At 41.5% G+C, this 20,773-nt stretch overlaps 1 protein-coding gene across 2 annotated transcripts; it reads right to left on the bottom strand.

Moving 5' to 3' along the window:
• Positions 1–171: 171 nt before the first annotated feature.
• wls (Wnt ligand secretion mediator) lies at positions 172–19,634 on the bottom strand. 2 transcript variants are annotated; one of them, XM_029454140.1, is made up of 12 exons: positions 19,346–19,634; positions 15,220–15,492; positions 10,133–10,257; positions 9,628–9,789; positions 9,320–9,456; positions 6,751–6,919; positions 6,231–6,328; positions 5,929–5,992; positions 4,084–4,227; positions 3,623–3,706; positions 3,290–3,443; positions 172–1,119 (listed from the first exon to the last, which is right to left on the bottom strand). In XM_029454140.1, the coding sequence occupies exons 1-12, from the start codon at positions 19,449–19,451 to the stop codon at positions 1,010–1,012; spliced, it is 1,626 nt and encodes a 541-aa protein (XP_029310000.1). In that variant the 5' UTR covers positions 19,452–19,634; the 3' UTR covers positions 172–1,009. The 2 variants fall into 2 exon arrangements, with proteins under 2 accessions (XP_029310000.1, XP_029309999.1); XM_029454139.1 differs by having other exon boundaries at positions 3,275–3,443; positions 19,346–19,632.
• Positions 19,635–20,773: the final 1,139 nt, after the last annotated feature.

Genomic DNA, 20,773 nt, shown 5'->3' with positions numbered 1-20,773 from the left:
TCACTATAAACTCAGGAGTACAAGACACTGAAATCCAGATAATTAAGTGACAATCCTTTTCCTGTTTTAATTTCCCTTTAAATTTAAATTAAATTAAATTACTGGCAAAAGACTAAAAATAAGGACTCTTATATAAAACTCATATCATTCAAACACTGACAATACACACGGTTATTAAGTAAAAGTGTTTTTATTTAAATTAGCATGAAAAGCAAAAAGAAAACTAAGAACCATGTATAATGTAGGCTACAGTCAACTTCAAAAACATTGATAGAGCTTGACGCATATATTTTGTGAAGCTGAAAATAAGCACTTTATAAAAAATAGATATCTACATTGTAACATAATGAACGTACAGTACGCATTTCCCAAAGTGGCAATGTGGTCTGTACATACATGATATAAAAGAAAAAAGATCTCCACCACTTGAAAGATTGACAGCAGTACTAAACATGATCTACTTTCTATGGAAGAATATTTGTGACAGGCGCTTAGGCCTCGACTGAGAATAGAACAGGTACATTAAGCAGAAAATCAAACTAGATGTATCCGCAAATCTTGCTGTCCATTGTCAAAAGCTCAGGGCTTTACAAAGGAGTTCAGTTTAACCACACTGGAGTGTGATGGCTGCCAAATACAACTTCTGACCACCAAGAAATGCTTTTCTTTACACTCTAAGCTCTTTTTTTGGTGTCAAAAGCACTGTGCAACATTTACAAACACAGTTTACATGAAGAATGAAAAGTAAAAGATTCCACCGTGAAATGAAAAAGGACTGATAGGAGTGTTGATAATATTCAGCGTTTTAGTCAAGTCACACAGCTGAGGGTTTGGTGCTGGAACAGGACAAGTAACTATGAGACTGGTAGGTTACATACAAGATGGATTGTTGATGCCGTTTCATGGCCGGGCGACGTAAAGAGAAAAGCCTGTTTGATTACATATATACGAGGGAGGAGGTTGCTGGAGCAGTAGGTAGTAGAGGGGAGTCTTAATGACAGTGTGACATCTACTCCTGGGCCTCTTTGCCGGTCATCTTGTAGATCTCAGTGGGACCGTCAACATGTGTGATGGTAGTGGTCAGCTGGATGTCCTCTCCACTGTTTGCTCCGTTGTCTCCTGCACATAAACACGACACATCATCAACACCAAAATCATCCCTTGTAGAGGTGTAGAGAGACGTCAGTCTGCTTCTGTTCAACCAACTAAATGATCCGTCTCAGTCTTCGGATGGAAGACGGTTGTGGAAAGTCAGGTTAAAATCGGGCTAATGTTGCATTTGCTAACCTAAAATTCATTGGCAATGGAATTTGTGTGCTTCCAAAGCATCACATTGATTTAATATTGGCAAATAAATAATTAAATATATTTTAACATCCTTTAGTCTTTTCTATTTTTTTACTAAACTTTTACATTTTAATAATGTGTATTAAATGAAAACAACTAGTTCTTGAAATCAGGGTATCCACACCTTCTTAAAAATCTATTTCAATTACTTTAAAGTACTTTCCAGGCCCAATGCCCTCAAATTCAAAAGGCCTCACAACGGCATAGTTTTAGATCAAGGTCATAGCGTGAACCTTTATTGATTTGCTGCAGGCTCTATGAATGTACCGTAGATCTAATAAGCCAATCTTCCTTTGTCTTTGGTGAGCCATGAGTCCTGGAATTTACATTTTCCAGGCATAGCTGAAAGTTAGCTTACTGACATTGAGGTGGAGATGGTTGTCCTCACCAAGTGGTGTGAGGACAACCATCTCCACCTCAATGTCTGTAAAATGAAAGAAATCATCATGGGTTCCCCCACACCACAGCACACCATCATCATCAATACCCAACACACCACAGCACATCATCATCATCAATACCCAACACACCACTGATATCTTCACAAAGAGCCAACAAAGATTATCAGTCATCTGTAAACTTAAAGGACTGCATGTCCCCCCCCCCCCCCCCCCCCTCTCCTACTACTGTACCAGCCCACCCTCATGTACTGCTCCTCCTGCTTCTTCAATATGTTCACTGTCAACTGTGCCAAAGTCACACGTATCACCAACACCACTGCCAGGATAATTGGACTCCCACACCCGACCTCACAGTGCTAAACAACATGGCCAACTCACGCATCGCAAGCACAATATAACAGGACATTACACACCCACGCAATCAGTTCCTCGCCCCACTGCCATCCGGGCACAGGGACAGAACTCTAAAATATAAAAGGTCTCGCTTTGGTAAAAGCTTGATCCCCGCAGCCATTGCATAACTTAAATAACAGGCCGCGCTGAGTGTGTGTGCCTGTATACCTGTCATGTGTGGTGCCATCTGTTTGTCTGTGTTATTTGTTGTATGTATACTGTGTACATGTACAGTCTGTGAAAATTAATTTCCCCGTGGGGACAATAAATCGAATCTAATCTTAACGTAAGATTTGTTGCTGCTGCTTAACCTCAGTCACTCGACTCCAAACAGTCATGCACACACATTCTCTACACAGCTGGTGTGTGAAAGAATTATGCAACTGCAGCACATGCAGACAGCAGAAAGTTGCCCATTTACTAAGTTTAAGTACAACAAATAATAATAACTTTCTATTTTTGCATAAAATACATAAATACGAGCACTTTTAATGACCATGTCCATTTTTGTCTAAGGCCTTGACTTTTTCTTCTCAAATTCACAAACCTTTAAGGATTTCAAGGACCCGTGGGAACTATGTGAAATCAAAGTCCTATACCTCCCACAGAATGGACATTTCCATTCTGTGGCCATCCACAATGATATGAATCATTTGGAAGAAATAACAGATGCACAGACACGTCAATGATGGGACAAGTTTAGCTGAATTTCAGCAACACAAATACTCGAAACTGAAGTGAAACTCATGAGCAGATAAAATAAATCAACACAGAGACTGAAACTTGGAGCGCGGCGCCGCTCCCATGAGATTGGTTGATGCACTTCAGGGAAAGCTTCCAGATCTTCAAACCCTCTTTTTCTCTCCCTGCGTCACTGACATCAGGAGATGGAGCGATGCTTTTCATTACTTCCCTGCTCTCCACCCCTCCCCCACCCCTCTTCACTGCTCCCTTCCTTTCTGTCTGGAAGGAAGCCTGGTGTCCATTAGAATCACCCTCTCTGGCCAAAGAGACCCTTCTTTCCCCTGGGAATCTGGCTCCTTCTGTATCTGCACTACTACGAAGCAGTCATGAACATTTACAACGGACTCTGCATCATCTTCATTAGGAAGTTAGTAGAAACACGTAGTTACCGGTGATGCACTGACCACTTGACTGTTCGTCTCCATAACGTTTGTGAGACGGTGCGTAGAGGAACATGATGGCGAAGACGTACAGGTTCCACATGCCGTAGATGCCGGTGAAGAAGGCGCTGTTCACCTGCACTGTGTGCTCTCCCCAGTGCCAGTGGCCCTCATTCACCTGGACACAGACAAAACAAAAAGACTTTGAAAAGGGCGGAGCGTTGTACGTTTTGGAACAGCAGCAAAGAAACTTTTATAGTCGTTGTGAATTTTTTTTTTTTTTTAATACCAATTATCACATAAATAAATATCCTATGGCCACAATTATGTCTGAATTTATTACATTGCGGCACTCACCTGACTGATGATGAAGAAGATGACAGTCATGGCAGCACAGGTCAGAGTGACCAGCATGAGGAACTTGAAGCGGAAAATCAGACCCTAAGAATAGTGAAGGAGAAAACAGGACTGGAATGCATTTTACAATCTTTGCGATCACTCAAAAGTGCTTTACAACACATGCCAGCATTCACACACATTCACGGCTACCATACAAGGTGCACATCAGCTCGTCATTAGTGATAACCTTTCACACACACGGCCATCGGGAGCAATTTGGGGTTCAGTATCTTACCCAAGGACGCTGCAGGGGCCAGGGATCTACCTCCTGAGCCACCCAATAATAATAATAGTAATAATAATAATAATAATAATAATAAACATAGTCCGTGTAGCAGAGAAATCCTTTTGTAGAGTCATGAACTGTTTGTTTTTAAATTGGTGATAATGAACCATTAGAAATGCAAACACACACACACCTCATAGTGCAGCCGTCTGGCCTTGGACATGGCAGGCAGGGACGTCCTCTTACCGCTGATGTTGCGGAAGACTTGAAAAACCATGAAGCAGAGGAAGAGGAAGTAGAGACAGGCACAGATCCCTGCCACAATGATAAATGCCATCTGAGGCAACACCAGTCAAGGAAATAACCAAACACACTCCTTAGGAGTGGTGGTGCATACTATAGATGTATAGATGCAATTACTTCAATTCTTTGTCCACAAATGCAGCGTCATCATTGTAAAGTAAGAAGACTGTGTCATAGTATGCAGGTTTAACCTTATTTGCTCCAAATGTGACATATGCAGTATACTGAGACCTGATGACTTCATCAAACCGCTGAGAGTCAGGAACACTAAGCAGCTCTTTCCTTTTGATGGGACTAAATGGAAAAGCAGGAAAAGGTGGAAACACAGGGTGTTTGGCAGCACAGAGGTGTGCTGTTAAATCTTGCATTGCTCAGCTCGGCAAGCAAAGCAAACCAACAGGTACACGCACATAAACACATCATTCCGATACCCCGGGCAAAGCTTTCACATATGGCATTACTGAATTATTTCTCATCTGATTAGTCTAGAGAACAGTTTCCAGTTCATGCTAAAGCAATCAAGAAGAACGTCTCATACATGTACTGCAGGAACTGGAAGCGAGGCAATAAGGGGATAGTTTGGATGTTTTGTAGTGGGGTTGTATGAGATACTCATGTAGAGTCAGTGTATTAGCTGCAGTAGATGACGGTCGGCACGGTCAGCTAGAGCCACTAGACTCTATGGGAAAAAACTTCACCAAAGTCCCACAATAACACAAACAAACTAACCAATGGAGGCAGCGGTAGAGCAGCAACTCCTGTGTTCTGTGAGGTACAATCACTTTAACCAATGCAGTCTGGTGGCTTTAGTGAGAGCAAAGATAACGGCTTCAGTTCCCTGTCTGAAAAGGGCTGAATGACGTACGAGGTAAATCACTGAAAATATTATAAATATAGCGTGCACATAAACTGATATGGATTTTTTTTAGATGGGCCTTTCTTTTAGGTGTCTTGCTGCTGCCCCCGTCCACAGCAGGACATTGTTAGCTTCTGTGTCGTAGCTCCTGACGGTTTCTCCAAACCGGAGGTGTGCTGACCGTCATCTACTGTAGCCAATACACTGACTCTGGGTAAGTACCTCATACAACCCCACTACAAAACATCCAAACTGTCCCTTTAAGTCAGGGGTGTCAAACATGCGGCCCGGGGGCCAAAACCATCCCGCCAGAGGGTCCAAGCCGGCCCATGGGAGGCTTTTGCAAAGTGTAAAAATTAGTTGTTTTGATCATAAAGTAAAATACTGTTCCAGGTACCTGTGACAAAATGTTTTGTGCCTTTGTAGATAAACTGAGGCATAATATTGTTAAAATTGCACCTTCTTTTCTTAAGAAATTTCAGGTTGTTCATAATGTTTTGTAAAAAGATCAAATTTGAACATTTTCAGTATGTACTTGCACTAAAACGAAGGGAAGAATTTGGAGTTGTCGTTATTTACAGATTATTATGCTGTGATGTTACTGGCCGGCCCACTTGAGATCAAATTGTGCTGTATGTGGCCTCTGAACTAAAATGAGTTTGACACCCCTTTAAGTCATGATAACTTGGCACACAGTGTTGGTAAAGACAAACATTTGTTGCAACAAGAGCCTAAACTGAGACTAAAAACATGATTTGGCCATATACACTCTTGAGGGTTTTTATTAGCGTGATACCTATCAGACAAGCGGTTTGCATGAGTGCTCTTCTTCTGATACTGTTGTCAAACACAGTAAAAAAAAAAAAAAAAAAAGGATACAGCAAGCTCAGTCCCTACATCAGACGCCCAGATGCTGTAGAAGGGGTTTGTCAGCTGGACCCCTCTGGTGGCACACAACAAAAACACAGTTAAGCATTACCTCCTCTTAGTGTGTCACAACATATCATTACAAATAGCAAAGACTACACACAGCATGTAGAGATGAAGCCTTAGAATAGACATACAAAAAAAATACGAAAGAATTTTACAAGGTTCATTATTATAATGTGTTGCATACTGATATTTACCACTTTACCAAGTCTCTTGTTCTAAATAGTGAAGAAGAAAAAACTTGGTCTCACCTCTCACACATGTCAAAGATAAAAAGACAGAAGGAGCCAAACACGATGGGTCCGACCTGCTTCCAATAGACTGAGAAACGGTTCCTCTCTGTCTGGTCCTGAGAGAAGCAGAGGTAAAGAGAGGATCCACTGTTACATTTCATACATCAAATATAGTATGGTAGAACAAGTCCATCGTCACCAAAAGGGTCATACTGTAGATCAGTGGTTTTCAACCACTGTGCCGTGAGAGATTGTCAGGTGTGCCGTGGGAAATTATCCAACTTTTTTTAAATCTGGTTTAAACTTTTTAATAAATAAATAAGTTCACTAGTTGATTACGTCAAAACCAAAGCACTCTCGTTTTTATCTGAAACCTTGTTAAACTTTTATGTTTTTATTTCAAACCCATTAGCTAGTCACAGAATGTCTGAGATGAGACTTTGATACCTTTTGCACGGAATGGCTGTAATTGCAGTTAGCAAGCAAGCCTGCAGGTCAGTCAGAAAAACATTAAGTTAAAAGGTGCCGTGTACAGTACCATGAGGTGCTCCCCGCAGAAGATGATCCAGAAGGAGAGCAGCATAGAGTAGAAGATGCCCTGCCTGATGTCCCCGAAAAGCAGCATCCAGGTCCAGTTGAAGCCAACAGAGAACCACTCCACTGGGATGTTGATGAATGTCATTGAGATACCGAGAGCCAGGATTACCCTGAGGGAGCAAAAACAGTCTTAAAACTATCATTTACATTTTTGAAAGACTCATCATGAAGGCCAACCATGCGTTTAAATATATCCATTGAAGCATATTAAAAAAATGATTAATATCAATAGCCATGCAGGTGTGTTCAAGAAAGATAAATGGATCAGACCAGACAAGCTACAACCCCTGAGGAAACCTTTCTTAAATAAGAATAATGTAGTGTTGAACTGTGTTGGCAGATTAAATTGAGGGTCACTTTGACAGGCTTATACCCGATTCTGAACTACATCTTGTACACTACTCTGACACAATCTATGTTTTAAAGCAAGCTCATTAGATCTCAGGACATTATCCATTCAGCTACAAGCACAGCGTGTCCCCACTGACCTTTGCAAGTCTACATAATTTACTCATTTACAAAAAGCCCAATTATTACAGCCAACCTCCCTCAACCTTGAAATCCAGATATTAGAGAGAAAACTAAACGGGGAAGGAATTAAGAACAACCGGTCTATAGAAAGACAGAATAGAGCTCGTCTTCCAAGCGTCTGCAGCAGGTTCCAGCATGCCACCATTAGATGAAAGGATATAGTAACTAGATCGTTAAGAAGGCAAAACAGAGGGTGAGAAAAAAGCAGCAGTAAGGTGACCTGTAAAAATGTGGTAAAAATGTTTTACGCTGAGGGTAATAGAAGTAATGTAACACAGTTTCTAAGCAATTCCACTCCAGCTCGTCATCAATGTTCTACGGAGCGAACAGAGTGAAACCACATTTGACTGGAATGCAAGGAATGCGTTCTGAGCACCACCAACACAGACAGGAGAGTGTGTGTGCGAGTGTGTGTGTGGAATAAGGGCATGGTATGAAAATCTGTAAATGTGTAATCTGCGTCGTGAAGTAGAATGGTATCATGATCCTTACTCTCCAAAACTAAAAAGGGAACCGGTGATTGAAAAACGGTAAAAACAGTTTCACGTTAAAAATGAGGGTTTCTCCAACACAGTTCGGCGGACATAGAATGCAACTGCTTACGTTAGCGCAGCTTGTTGCTCTGATAACTCTGATAGCCAGATCTCCAATTAATCAAATCCTTCTTCCAGTTAAAATATATTAGTTAAAAATGACCAAGATCTAAAAAGTGCATAATTCAAATGTAGAAAAATCTATTTCTGACAGCTACATTTGGGATGATGATAGTACACAACTGAAAATATTTAATGTAGTCGTTTTTAAACTTTTTAAAGCTGAAATATTAGATATACCTTTAAATGGACATTTTGACATGTGATAGCAAGAGGAGCACAGGTGTAACTAACATTAATTATGTCTGCAGTCCATTTGGGTGAGCCAGTTACTGGCTGCTGTGCATGCAAACCCAGTGACACATTTAACTGAACAGAGCCATGGTTGATGACATAAATCCCATCTGTGCTTTTCCTGTGTATCATTCTGACACCTCTGTGGACTAGCATGACCGCAGACTCTTGTTCAGCATGAAAAAAAAAAGAAAAGAAAAAAATCACCCACTGTCCACAAATAGGGTACGAGTCACACTTCCTGAGTGCCTGCTGGTTCACTTGGGAATAAGAGCATTCAGCCGGAAAATACAGAGGGAAGGAGAGAGAGACTTTGACATGCGTGTGCGTGTGTGTCCATCTGTGTGCACATGGTGTCTCAACGAGCTGGTGTGTGTCCTAAATGTGTGGGTTGAGTGCTAGCTTGCAGATTTTGTAATGTGTTTCACGCTTCGCCAGGCACTTCCTGTGGCGCAGAACGCTGCCTCTTACTGATCTGTCTACCCAGCACAGCAGGGGGTTAGACAAACACGGGCTGTGCGCATGGCTTCTGCTCTCCCAGCATTTAAACTATCTGCTCCAGGCAGGACTACCTGGATTTGCTGCTTTAAACTTCATGGTGTTTGGTTAAGGAATGAATACAAATATCTCATGTTCTGAATCAGATGTATTTGAAAGATGCCTGATCAGAAAAATACTAGACCTGTCAATTATTATAACAGCCTGTATTTTTACTTTTGTATTTATAATTTTATTTGTACTTACTTTTCAATGGGGAGAGGGGCAGATGTGTAATGTCATGTCTTTTAAGCTACTTGATCAATAAAGTATTTATCTATCCATCTATCTACAGTCTATTATCTTGGTACATTTGTTTGTTTTTAAGAGATGATTAATAAAAAAAAAATGGAATATTACATTTAATTTTAATTAATTGTTATATAAAAATGAGGTTTTGCTCTGTTGTATAGTTTCCTTTCACCTGCTGTGGATCTGTGTGCTGCTGCTAAATCAGCCCTAATGATGCCAAAGACTATCATTTTGAAACATTAATAAATAAGGCAACAACAATACAATGGGGAACGCAGAATAGCACTGAGGGAGCTGCCTTACTTCTCCAGCAGCACAGGAGGTCTGCTCATCAGGGTGATCCGTCTCCAGTACCAGATCATGATGATGAGGATGCTGGGTGTGAGAAACGTCTTCATGGCAAACCACACTTTGGTGAAGCCTCCGTTCTGGTGGATGCTCTTGGAAGAGAAAGAATCAGTGTCAAATATTTCTGTTATATTATTGGCAACAAAAAAAAAGGTAGACACCAAATCACTCAATGGCAAACTTTCTCTCTTTCATAGTTGAAAAAAAGTCCCTTGACTGTGCTTGTGAACATTAAGCAGTGTACCAATCAAACGGCATCTTACAACGAGACGAATGTCTTTGATTTCTCCGATCCCCACGTTGACCTTCTTCCGCTCGTTGACAGGCAGCCGAATGTTGAGAAGATAGTACTTATGGGCCACGCTGCCGACCTCCATGAAAGGCAGCAGTTCACACTCATAGTAACGTCCTTCGTTCTCAAAGGTCTGGAAAAAAACACAGCAACACACCAGATCTGGTTTAAAACATTGAAAGATGGATAGACAGACACATTACTGTAAAACTGTCTCAGTCATGCTGCGCAACTAAGTGTCTGAGTTGAGACATAGAACACTATTAGCTGTAGGACCATGTTTAAGTGTCCAGCGGTAATCATAATTGTTGTGAGTCGCTCCCATAAATATGACATGTGCATTAGCCAACACTGGTGGCATCTAGGTGTCATTATAATTAGCATTATCGAAAGATACACGATATACAGTATGTTTGGAATAGGCTGTTTCTGGTACTCTAAAGATGCATCATGGTGAGGCAGTGTCATGTCCACACCTTGGCAGTGGTGAAGTTGCAGGTGAGCTTCCTCTGTTCGAAAGAGTGAGCCATCTCCGTCCACTCGCTGACTGTGTCGTCTCTGTAGGCCAGGCCCACGTCAATGGTGGCCAGCGCTCCATCCTCTGGAAAGAATAACCACAGCAATTCACTTTCAGATCACTACAAACATTTAGTAGACATTGTGTGTTAATAAACATCCTCATATCAAAAAGTACAATTTGTGGAGAATCATTATATCCAAAGAACTACACAGTGCTTGCAGAAGAAATTTCAAATTTTTTCAAAATGGAAGAATTTCTACCTGCTCTGAAAACAATATCCAGTTATCTCTCGACTCAAACCAGGACACAGTACACAGAGTGCACTCAGCATAAATTAATTATAAATTAACATAAAAAAAGCTATTTACAGCCTATTAAACCTTTTAGTATCAGCTACTATCCATAACCTTTGCCAATGGAAAACTAAAAAAAAGAACAGCGAGTCAAGACGAGTCAATCCATGCTGGTACCATGCAGGGGAGATGAGGCACAAGACATTCTTGTTGTTGTATTTCTGTGCCTATTAAACCTCCTCCCTGCACAACTCTGCTGGCTGTTATTATCTCAGTGACAGGATAAAATTAAGTCCTGATGACAGACAGCCCCGGCCTTTTAACTATGAGACCAGCAAAGTGACAACACTGCTACCACTGACATGGAGACAGTCCCCACTATAGTACTGCTCATTTCCATATACCATGCTAGTGCTTCACATGCTAATACCACTCCAGAGTAGTGTCAAGAAGCTGAAAGTGGATATTGTATTAATTTAAAACCATTGAAAAGCTACATGAAACCTACATCTAAGAAGGCTGAATGTTCAACCAGGCTGTTTTTGGTAGGTATATTGTAAAACAAACAAGGTCAAATCGTTTAAATGTTAATATGTGGTCCCGTCGGATTATTTCTCAGCATGTAAACAGTCAGTGATTCAGTCTGCTCCATGGTGGCCCAAATCTAGGTTACTTCCTACTTGACATTAACTTGAACAGGACCTTGAGCTGGCCTCCAACAGACCAGCCCAGTGAATCCAACAACAGAAACCAAAGCCAAGCTATTAAAACTGCATCTTTAGATCACATTACAAAGCCAAGTGTTCTCTCCTCCAGCCCTCCAGAGTGCCTCTTGTGCCGTTATGAAACAAGCTGGAATGAAGAGAAAGAAACTCGGTGGCCTGTGCTGTGGGGGAAAAAAGTAGAGGAAGGGGGGGGAACCAGATGAGAACTGGCAGCCGACTGTCTCTGTAATGCCCTCCACTCTGCCATTGGTCGAGACAGACGCCCTGAAAGTCCGCTCGCTTCATGCAAACATTCCACTCCAGTCCAGTGGCCATCGCCACGGAAACTAAGCCTCCTCAACAGCTGTGTTATTGCTGGACTCTGGCCAAGGGGTGCTTGGTGCCGGGGTGGAGTGGGGCAGGTGGGTGGAGTGGTTAATAAGGGCGAACCTCACACATTGTTACACAGATAAGGCAGTCAAGGAAGAGATGGCCTTGTGATCACTCGTTATACAGCTGCAGAACAGAATCCGCCTACCTTTGGCACAGAGAGCCGGACGAGCTGATGCCATTTAGTTAATTATGGAAGACCTGGCTCCATTGTCTTGAGAGTTTTATTCAATCTAAAACCAGCATCTACTCAGTTTAAGGAATCTGAATCCTATCCAATCTTTTTAGGTTTTTCTATCAACAAGTTTAATGAATAAATGTTATGCTTAAGATGGGGGAGCCAGATTACTTTTGGTGTAATTGGGTAAAGATTCCATGGTATCCTTTCAGCATATTGAAATTTAAGTGCTAGCCCAGGGTAGGGCAGTTTTCTGGAAAAAGCACAAAAAAGGCTGGCAGAATGTGAAGATACAGCCTTCATCCTCCAGCTCTCCCCTCTCTGTCCTAAGCCCTGCCCATCAGACGAGCATGAGCATATGCACACCTCATACAGTAACCTGTACGAGCCATTCATGTCCAACATTGTCCTGATGCATATGTATGAGAACTACCGTGCTGTTTTCTTTGTAAACCTGTGGGCCTGTAAAGCCCTTTGAGATGACATGCAATGTTGCTAATAGCCTTCTGCTAACCGTAGCTGTAGCTGCTGCCGTACACCGCTACAGAAGGCTAAATTATTTGCATCATCTTCTCTCCATCTCTGAAATGTTTTGGAGATATCTTCGGGCTCTCTTTTTGATAAGTCTGTCTTCCTTTTGTTGAGTTGTAGTGTTGGGTTGTTTTGAATGGGTTCATAACGATGAGAAAATGGGGAGTTTAAAAGTGGGAATCTCACTGCTGCTGGTTTCTACTACATCTACATCTACAGTACTCCCTCAACATCCACCTATTCTCACAGCACCTCATGTTGCTTTAGAAAGATTGAAAGAGTCTGTAAGAAAAACCTGTCTGTGGTCCGGGCTGATTCACTGACTCCTCTGCCTGGCAGCCAGGCAGTAACCAACACATTTCCACTGAGGACAAGAGTGTGAGCAAGCAAATGATGCCGATGACTAGACACCATTGTAGCTCGACTGTTTAGACAAGCCAGACCAGAAAGGCTGGGTCATAAAAAATAAAAAAGTACACCACAAACCTTTTGGTCTCCACATGTTTACAAGTCTGTCTGTTACCTTTCTGTTAATTATGGTGGATGCATCAAGGTTTACAGACATTTGTCAGTGTGGACTGTGCATCAGAGTTTGTTATAACGCTCAAGTTGACATTAACAAGCTGAGCTATGCAATCTAAGCCGAAGCTGAAGATGTGATTAAGAGTCAAAACTTCTTTCCCAGGCTCTCCTGGTGATCCAGTCACTTATTAGTCTCCCTCGTCATCCTCTCTAATCCCTTCTACAGGCAACCAACCAGGATACCAGACCCTGTCTTCTTCCAGATAATAGTTATCTCCCCCCTCCTCCTCCTCCCTTTCCTCTCATTCAAGCACTGAGCTGATGCTGAAGGTCTGTCTATCCACTCACACTCACAGGTGGGTTCCCCTCATGACAATAGTCACAAGATATTGGACAGAGCCTGGGGCCCAAAATGAGACTACATTTATTAAATTCAGTCTGGTTTAAGAGGTTAAAGAAAAGTCTGTATGAGAGATTTCAAGCTTGATTGGCTTTGTTTCTCCTCAAAGCTTACGGTTGCTTTCACACCCATAATTTGGTTCCTGTGGTCAGGACCAAGGCAGAAAAAAATACATTGGTCCTTTTTAATTCTTGCCGGTTCATGTTCACTCTGACTTTTTACAAATGAACCAAGAGGAGTAAAGCTGAAGTTCTACATATTGACAGGCAACTTGTTTTTTTATGATCCTGCATCATCAGGACCCACGTGGGGAAATCAAAGTGTGACTGGCAGACATTTGTTCAGCACTTTAATGCTTCTGATGTCTACATTTATGAAGAAATAACAGATTTGAAAAAGAAATTGTATTATCAGACTGCAAATTGACCGCATGTTATGAATAATGACCAACAGGTACAGTAGTGATTCAGGCCTCATTACTGTGGGATCGCTGTCACACACTCTTTAATGGACTTAATGAACTGACAAAGTACACCGAGTCAGATACAAGCTCAGCAGTTTTAACAGCTTTTGAGCCATTAATCAGGGAAAATACCCACGCTGACATGCATATGTGTAACCATGGTTACCAAATGATTTGCATAAATAGGTTAACTACATGGCCTTATACAGACCAATTATAAGATCTCTTCCTTAACATAATTCACAATCAGCAGATTCACCAGTAGTTTAGCTTCTGAACAGATGCTAAAATCACATCTCTGCTATCAGAAGATCGTGTGGTGGGTTTGTTTACTTTCACATCACAAACGAACCGAACCAGAGTCCGCTTGACGGACAGAGACCCACCTTTTCAAGCTATCTCGGGTCGATTGTGTGATCTGCACCAGGGGTCCCTTGACAGCTTTCACACCAGCCCAAATTAACCGTACTAACCCACGGACCCAAGTTTGTTTAACCACACCAAACAGGTTAGGTGTAAAAGCACCCTTGATGCCACTTAACTTCAAAGTGTGTTAAAATTGCAGGACGGTGGGGACTCATCAACAAAGGGGGTGTCCCACTTTACACCCTTTATATCTGTCCCAGAAAAAATTGATGATAGTAACAGCAACAAATGTAACAATTTATACACGGAGATGTACGAGTGAAATGTTACTGAAATGAGACCGTACCAGTCACTGCAGAAATTATTATAAAATGTTATTTATCCTAAATCTTGAGTGACAAACACATGTCAGCTGTAAAATTCACTTAACTGGGAGTTTCTCATATTCAAAGTAAATAAATAATTTAGTTGTGGCTCTTAAGAATGCATAATAAGGCATATCAGAGGCAACTAATAAGAAACAGGTCCAGATTACCTCCGTCCGTCTCTTTATACTCGTCTCAAGAGTGTCTGACAAGCCTGCTACAAAACCTCAAGGGCCTGTAGAGAACAAACAGCAGGGCATCCATCATTGTTTGCTGCCTTTCAGTGTAACAGAAATCCAATCTCCTGAATAAAACACATTTCTGTGGGTTCCTCAAGCGTTCGCCATGATCGACTGAAATAAGAACACAAGACAACATCTTACCAGGACGTCTTGCCGGGAAGGTAATATGAGAACGAGAAAATTAGTATTACTGGTAAAGTGATAATAAGTGACAATGGATGTGAATATTTCAGAGGCTAGCTTGGTCACATAGAGCCTCTGCAAATATTTGCCTTCAGATTGTGAAACTAAGAAATAACGGAGATAAAATATTGACACAACTGGGAAAAATCCTCAAGCCACCGAAAGAAATGCAGAACAGGAACTTGCAAGGCACATAAGGGATACACAAGAAATACACTTAACCAAGTCATTACTTGTTCATTTCCATCTAAATGGCTCTTGGTTCTCTTAACAAGTCCCCTATAGGATCGCATAGCCTCTCACAAGTTAAACTTTCTTCCCCCTCCTACATCTTGAAAGCCATGTCCTGGGGGAGAAACATGAGCCGCGTTGTGTTTGAAACCCATAAGAAACCCATGGTTCTCACCTATCTGGTTGTACATCTTAAATGCGATGTCAAACTGCAGGATGACCAGCATAAACTGGAACCAGGGGCTCATCTCCTTGTTAGGCAGAGGAATGTGAACAGCAAATACAATGTTGTTGGCTTCAATCTTCTTGGCCATGGCCTCGTCGAAGGTCCGGATCTTGTCGCATTGGTTTGGACCCCAAGGCATGAACCATTTTGTTTCCTGTCGGTGCTTGGTTGTGTCCACACACTTGGTGGCCAAGTAGTGGACTGCTGTGGTGGGGCTGGGAGCTGGTGAGACAAATACAGAGTGGGAGAGATGTTAGGTGTCATATTGAAATACTGCAGCAAAGTGTGTCAAGGTCCTGCCAAGCCAAATTTCTCCTCAAACTAATAAATCAAACAAAAAGTTTGAGTAAAAATCAATAAATAAAACTTGAGCACTCCGGATTAAACTGTGCATGGACAATATTAATATCTTAGCAACCATTAGGAACAGTCAACAGTTTGGGTTTGAGCCAAATCCAGTCCAAACACTTTGGCAATTACTTTGAACACTGTTTAGAAACTGCCTTGCAGCAAAGCTCCCCCTCTCTGAAGTGATGGGAGGGAAAATTCCCGAAAGCTCTCAGGCACCGATTACACTGTTTACGCATTGAGATTCATGAGCTTTACAAGACTGGTGTTTGTAGTCTACTCACAGGATTTTAGAAGTGTTTGGGAAAAGATCTATCATTATCATGCAGAGACAAAAACTTTGGTCTCCTGTTGTCAAAGCTGGAGGTCTGATGTGAACGACATCCGAGTGGTTTGAGAGTGGAGGTGTAAGTAAAAAGCTGAACTATCATGTAGTGGAGAATGATGTCAGACGATCAGCATGTTCAGTGAGCCTGTTAGATCGACTTTGGGCTGGGATTGCTCACTACATCCAAACAAGAATAAGCAAAACAAAAACATGCACAGAAGAAAAGAGCAAATGGCTGCCATCATAAAGCTTTGCCGCTTCTCCTGTTGACGAGAAGTAAGGTCTTACAGTGTTCGGGTATATCATAAGCACAAATGTTTAACGTAAACATTGAAAACATAGCTTTAGCATGAGCTCTTACCAGATATAAAGTGGACGCCACACACACACGGGTGAATTGTGCTTTTTCTTCTGTTAAATCCTCATGAGTTATGTTGCTAAACCAGCTTACGGCGTTCGGTAGACAGCAATTCATCCCTCTTTTGTGGATCGTTGTTTCTGATGATTGTAGGAAATCTAAAGAAGCCGTTTCTCTGGGTCACGAGTAGCGTTATGACCACAATTATACACTGCGCACACGATTGGCATTTTCTCACACATGAACGGGCGCAGTCTTGGTTGTGTATATCATCCAACATGGTTGATTTACGGGTTGGGAAATAGTATGAAGGTATGAAGTAAATAAAAAAATGTGGGTTTTGGACTGTTGGTTGGGAAATTCAACAATTAAATAGATAAAATAATCACGAGAGTAACTGATAATGTTCTGAAATTTCAGATTTTAAAAAGGAAAATGTATTGGTGTGGATAATTTGAAAAGTACTGCAAGTTCATAAAAGAAGGTAATGGTTACATAAGAAGGACATTGAAAAATATGGAACCATCCAGATGCTTCCTAAAAGTGGTTACCTCAACAAGAATACAGAAAACCAGCCTGACTGAATCTCAGAGGCAGGGTAGTGGCAGTGCAGCATTTTGAACAGTACAAGAAAATGAGGGCTGCGGGCGAAGTCTTTTTAGCTTAGGAAAACCGAGGGAAACGACCCGGAGTATCCAAGTGGCAGCCATGATAAGCCGGGGGAATTCTCTAAATACTAAGGAAAGGTGCTTCAATGCTTCCTTTGTCATCTCCTTTAGCCGAGGGGTCATAGGACCAAAAAGAAGATCGTCCTACAACTCCTAGCAGCATTGACACACCATTCGGTCTTCAATAACATCCCCGTCACTGTTTAATGTATACTATGGATAAACTAAAATCATCCTTCTTGGGGAGGTGTCATTCTGTTTTGCATATGAATTGTACAACATTGAGTTTGTCTCTGCATTCATTTTCTATGTTATAAATAGTTGCTTGAAAAAAAAGAAAGAAAAGCCTACGCTGTAAGAGCAGTTTGATCTTTTTTTAGTATAGCTGCTGTCTTTTCCTTAGTCCTTCACATCTTTATTTGAGCGAATGACATTTGTCATTAAGGTCAAGGAAAAGACGACGTCATTTTTCTGACTATTCAATCGCAGCCCAAATACCAGGGAGTAATGTGAAGACTCAGAACCAGGACAAATGAATTATACATCAACAGTCTAAACAACTATGAAATGTGCTTGAGCAAATATCAAAGAAAGAAGAGGAGAAAGGAACACTGCAATCCTGAATGTGCCGAGACGAGCTTCTATGACATATCTAGGAAGCTGTAATTACGGTTGGGGGTGCTTGTGGGAAGTTGACTGACTCATGGTGGGGAACATGAAAGAGTTTTCAGATTCAACTCATGAATAAGATTAGTGACATATCTAAGAAGACACAAAGCTGTAATCACTGTCAAATGTGATTGTAGCAAGCAGAAACTTGTGAGGACTAATACTTTAAGATTGCATATTCCAGTACTTCCTGGTTTCCAAAAAAGCAAAAAACCTAAAAGTAAGCAAACACAAAAAAGAAGTATGAATCACAACAGTTTGTTCCTGTTACTTATCTGAACATCTAATCCTATCTGTCCACTCATAACACCACCAACAGTTTACACACCCTTTGGCTAACAGACACTCCACACACTCATAAAACTCAACCAAGGCCATCTTCAAGGAACTTTCAACTGTGTAAGTGGGTTAACAGCTGTGTAAAAAATAAATAAAAAGCATGTATAGCAACAAAGAAGACACACCAGACTGAATTAAACCCAGTTATCTATCCGGCACCCCTTGCAGTTTAATTAACTGACCCTACGAGTCCAGCAGGGTCAGTTAGAGCCGGTGGGCTCCTCCAGTCTCCATCAGTGTGTCCAGAATAATGGCCGTCCTCTCAGCCTGCTGACCCCATGCCGTGTCCCCGGGATTGTGGGGAAACAAGGGGAGAGAAAACCCTTTCTACTCAATTACCCCTGCCGCCCCCAGCCACCGAGCAAACACAAAGGAATTTGGCTTCATTAAAACCATCTCAGCCAGGAACGAACCGAACAAGCTAATTTATCACCGTCTATGTAGTGAGACAGGCTGGCTGGTGTTTGGGGGCTGTTTTCCATATTCAGCTCATAAAACAGACATGGATTCAATTTTTATCAAATGTGAATGTGTGTAGCTGTTGTGCATGCGTGAGTGGGTGGGTGGATTTGAAGAAACTTGACAGCAACTCCAATACAGTCCTCAAGGCTAAACCTAACTTTGACAGCTGTGTGCTCTTGTGTTTTGTGTGCATCACTGTCTGTCTCAATGCAAATTAAACTAGGGGAAGAGGAGGAAACATGAATGTTGTGCCTGCAGGGCGGTAGGGATTTGGGGAGGAGAGACTTCACACAGGGGGGAAGAGGACGGAGTGAAAGGAAGGTGGAGATGCTGCCTGGGGCCCCACACAGCAGACAGACATTATATACGAGTGGTGGGGGTGAGGAGGAAGAGGAGGAGGGGGAGGTAGGAGAAGGGGGAGGGAAGAAAAATAAAAAGGGGGGGCGAGTTTGGATCAAAGAAGTAGAAACACAAAAGATTACATGTATTTCAGAGTATTCCTGTGTTAAAAATACAGAAAGTCACTCACAAATATGGTATCCTATGTTATTTTTAGCCAAAGACATGAAGGCAGCAGTTGTGGCATGCAGGCAGCAAACACCTTGATACAAAGCAGTGATTTAATGGAGGTGCACTTCGGCAGCTAAGGTGTCAAACTACCGCATTGTTTGAGCACGACTCGGTCATGTAAAGCTAAAAGTTGGCGCTTACCATTTTCCCTTTGGTATGAAAACGTTGATTTAAAGCTGCTATGGAGGCATGTAACGAACAGTTTAACTTCAAACTTTATGCTCTGACCGTTTAGAGACGTTAACGTCTACATTTCAACAGGCACGCGAGCACAGACACAAACGTTAGCAAAACAATTGATAAAGTAAAAGGGATAAAACGGGGGAAACTTACCAATTAAACCGCCGACCATGAAGGCAAACGCCTGAAACAAAAGCAGAGTAACTCCCACTATCACCAACTTTTTGGTGCTCATATTCTCAATAATAGCCCCCGCCATCGTGAAGGAAAGGTTGGAATAAAAATATCACACCGAGCGAGAAACAAACACTAATGTGGCGGAAAACGGACGAAAACGTTGCATCCACGACCAGTAGGAAGGCAAGCTGGCCCCCTCCACCGTTCTGCTCCTGCCTTTCAACTTCGACAGGGGGAAGAAAAAAAAAGCAGGAATCACATGACCGAATAGCACTCAGCTTTATCCCCGAACAGCCAACACTAACCGGGAAAGATCTGTGGAGCGCCACCGCATTGCAATAGAGGCTGGTAATGCAGGTTCCCGTGTCATTGGATAACTTTAATAGCGCCCCTGTTGTGCGCTACAGCCTGCAGGGCTATTTAAAGAAGGTTTTAGAGGGCCCATCTCTTGTTTAGGGCCGTCAATATCCGTCAACACATTGTCCTTCGTCTATTCTTGAATGAAATAGATGTTTGCGCAATCTGCTACTAATATTAAAAATAAATACAAATATAAAAAGATGAACAATAGGCTATTCTACAGTTTTGGTCTGAGATAATAATTGTTAAAAAAAAGTGACATTTAGTCCCACACACACACTTTCACAGGAATAGTGCTTAAAGAACCTGTTCTGATTTAATACCAATATATTGGCCAGGACGCTCTTGAAAAAGAGATTTTTAATCTCAATGAGACCTATCCTGGTAAAATAAAGGTTATAAATAAATAAATCTACCAGATGATTGTTGTTGTGAAAAACAAACCAAGATTTTTTTCAGAATTTCTGACATAACAGTCTCACCACAAAGTCCATTTAGTAACTGTTCTGGAGCTTTCTATCACATCGCAAGATCTTCATTTATCAATCAAATGGGGATTGCCCAGTTATCATGGAATTGTAGATATTTTCTAATTTTTATATTTATGTTTTAAAGACTGGGACACATTGGTTCAAAAGCTGAAGTTCAACATTCACCCAGCAGCAGTTGACAAAACAACCTCTCAGCAAGATCCATTTAGTAATGGCTGTGGAGATTTCAACCATGTAACATGGTCTTCATCAGCAGATTAAGTTTGCCCTTATGTCATTGAAATTACCATTTGTCATTTCTTATAATAGTGTATATGAAAAATCTGCTAATAATTTAGACTATTTCCCAAAAAACATTGAAGCTCAGTAGCCATCCTTTAAGAGCTGTTTTTTCATTCACTCATAGGATGGGTTGGGCTAAAGGGCTTGCCGTTATTATGTAAACTGTATTTAGACTGCTAATTACACAATGCTCAATGTCTCAATGTCTCAATTGGTGGTATCATGGCAGGATATATACATTTCCAGTTTGTATCCTTCCTGCTGTTTCATC

Source organism: Cottoperca gobio, chromosome 17 (assembly GCF_900634415.1).
Source record: "Cottoperca gobio chromosome 17, fCotGob3.1, whole genome shotgun sequence".
Lineage (NCBI taxonomy): Eukaryota > Metazoa > Chordata > Actinopteri > Perciformes > Bovichtidae > Cottoperca > Cottoperca gobio.
Note: the sequence above shows the minus strand (reverse complement) of the source record. Positions and strands in the feature narration are given on the sequence as shown.

Excerpts from the sequence above, each read along its gene's own strand:
- wls (XM_029454139.1), bottom strand. The coding sequence starts at position 19,451 with ATGGCGGGGGCTATTATTGAGAATATGAGCACCAAAAAGTTGGTGATA. Across the intron at positions 15,493-19,345 it reads CATGGTCGGCGGTTTAATTG|CTCCCAGCCCCACCACAGCA; the intron begins GTAAGTTTCCCC and ends TTGTCTCACCAG. Across the intron at positions 3,707-4,083 it reads CCAGACGGCTGCACTATGAG|GGTCTGATTTTCCGCTTCAA; the intron begins GTGTGTGTGTGT and ends CACTATTCTTAG.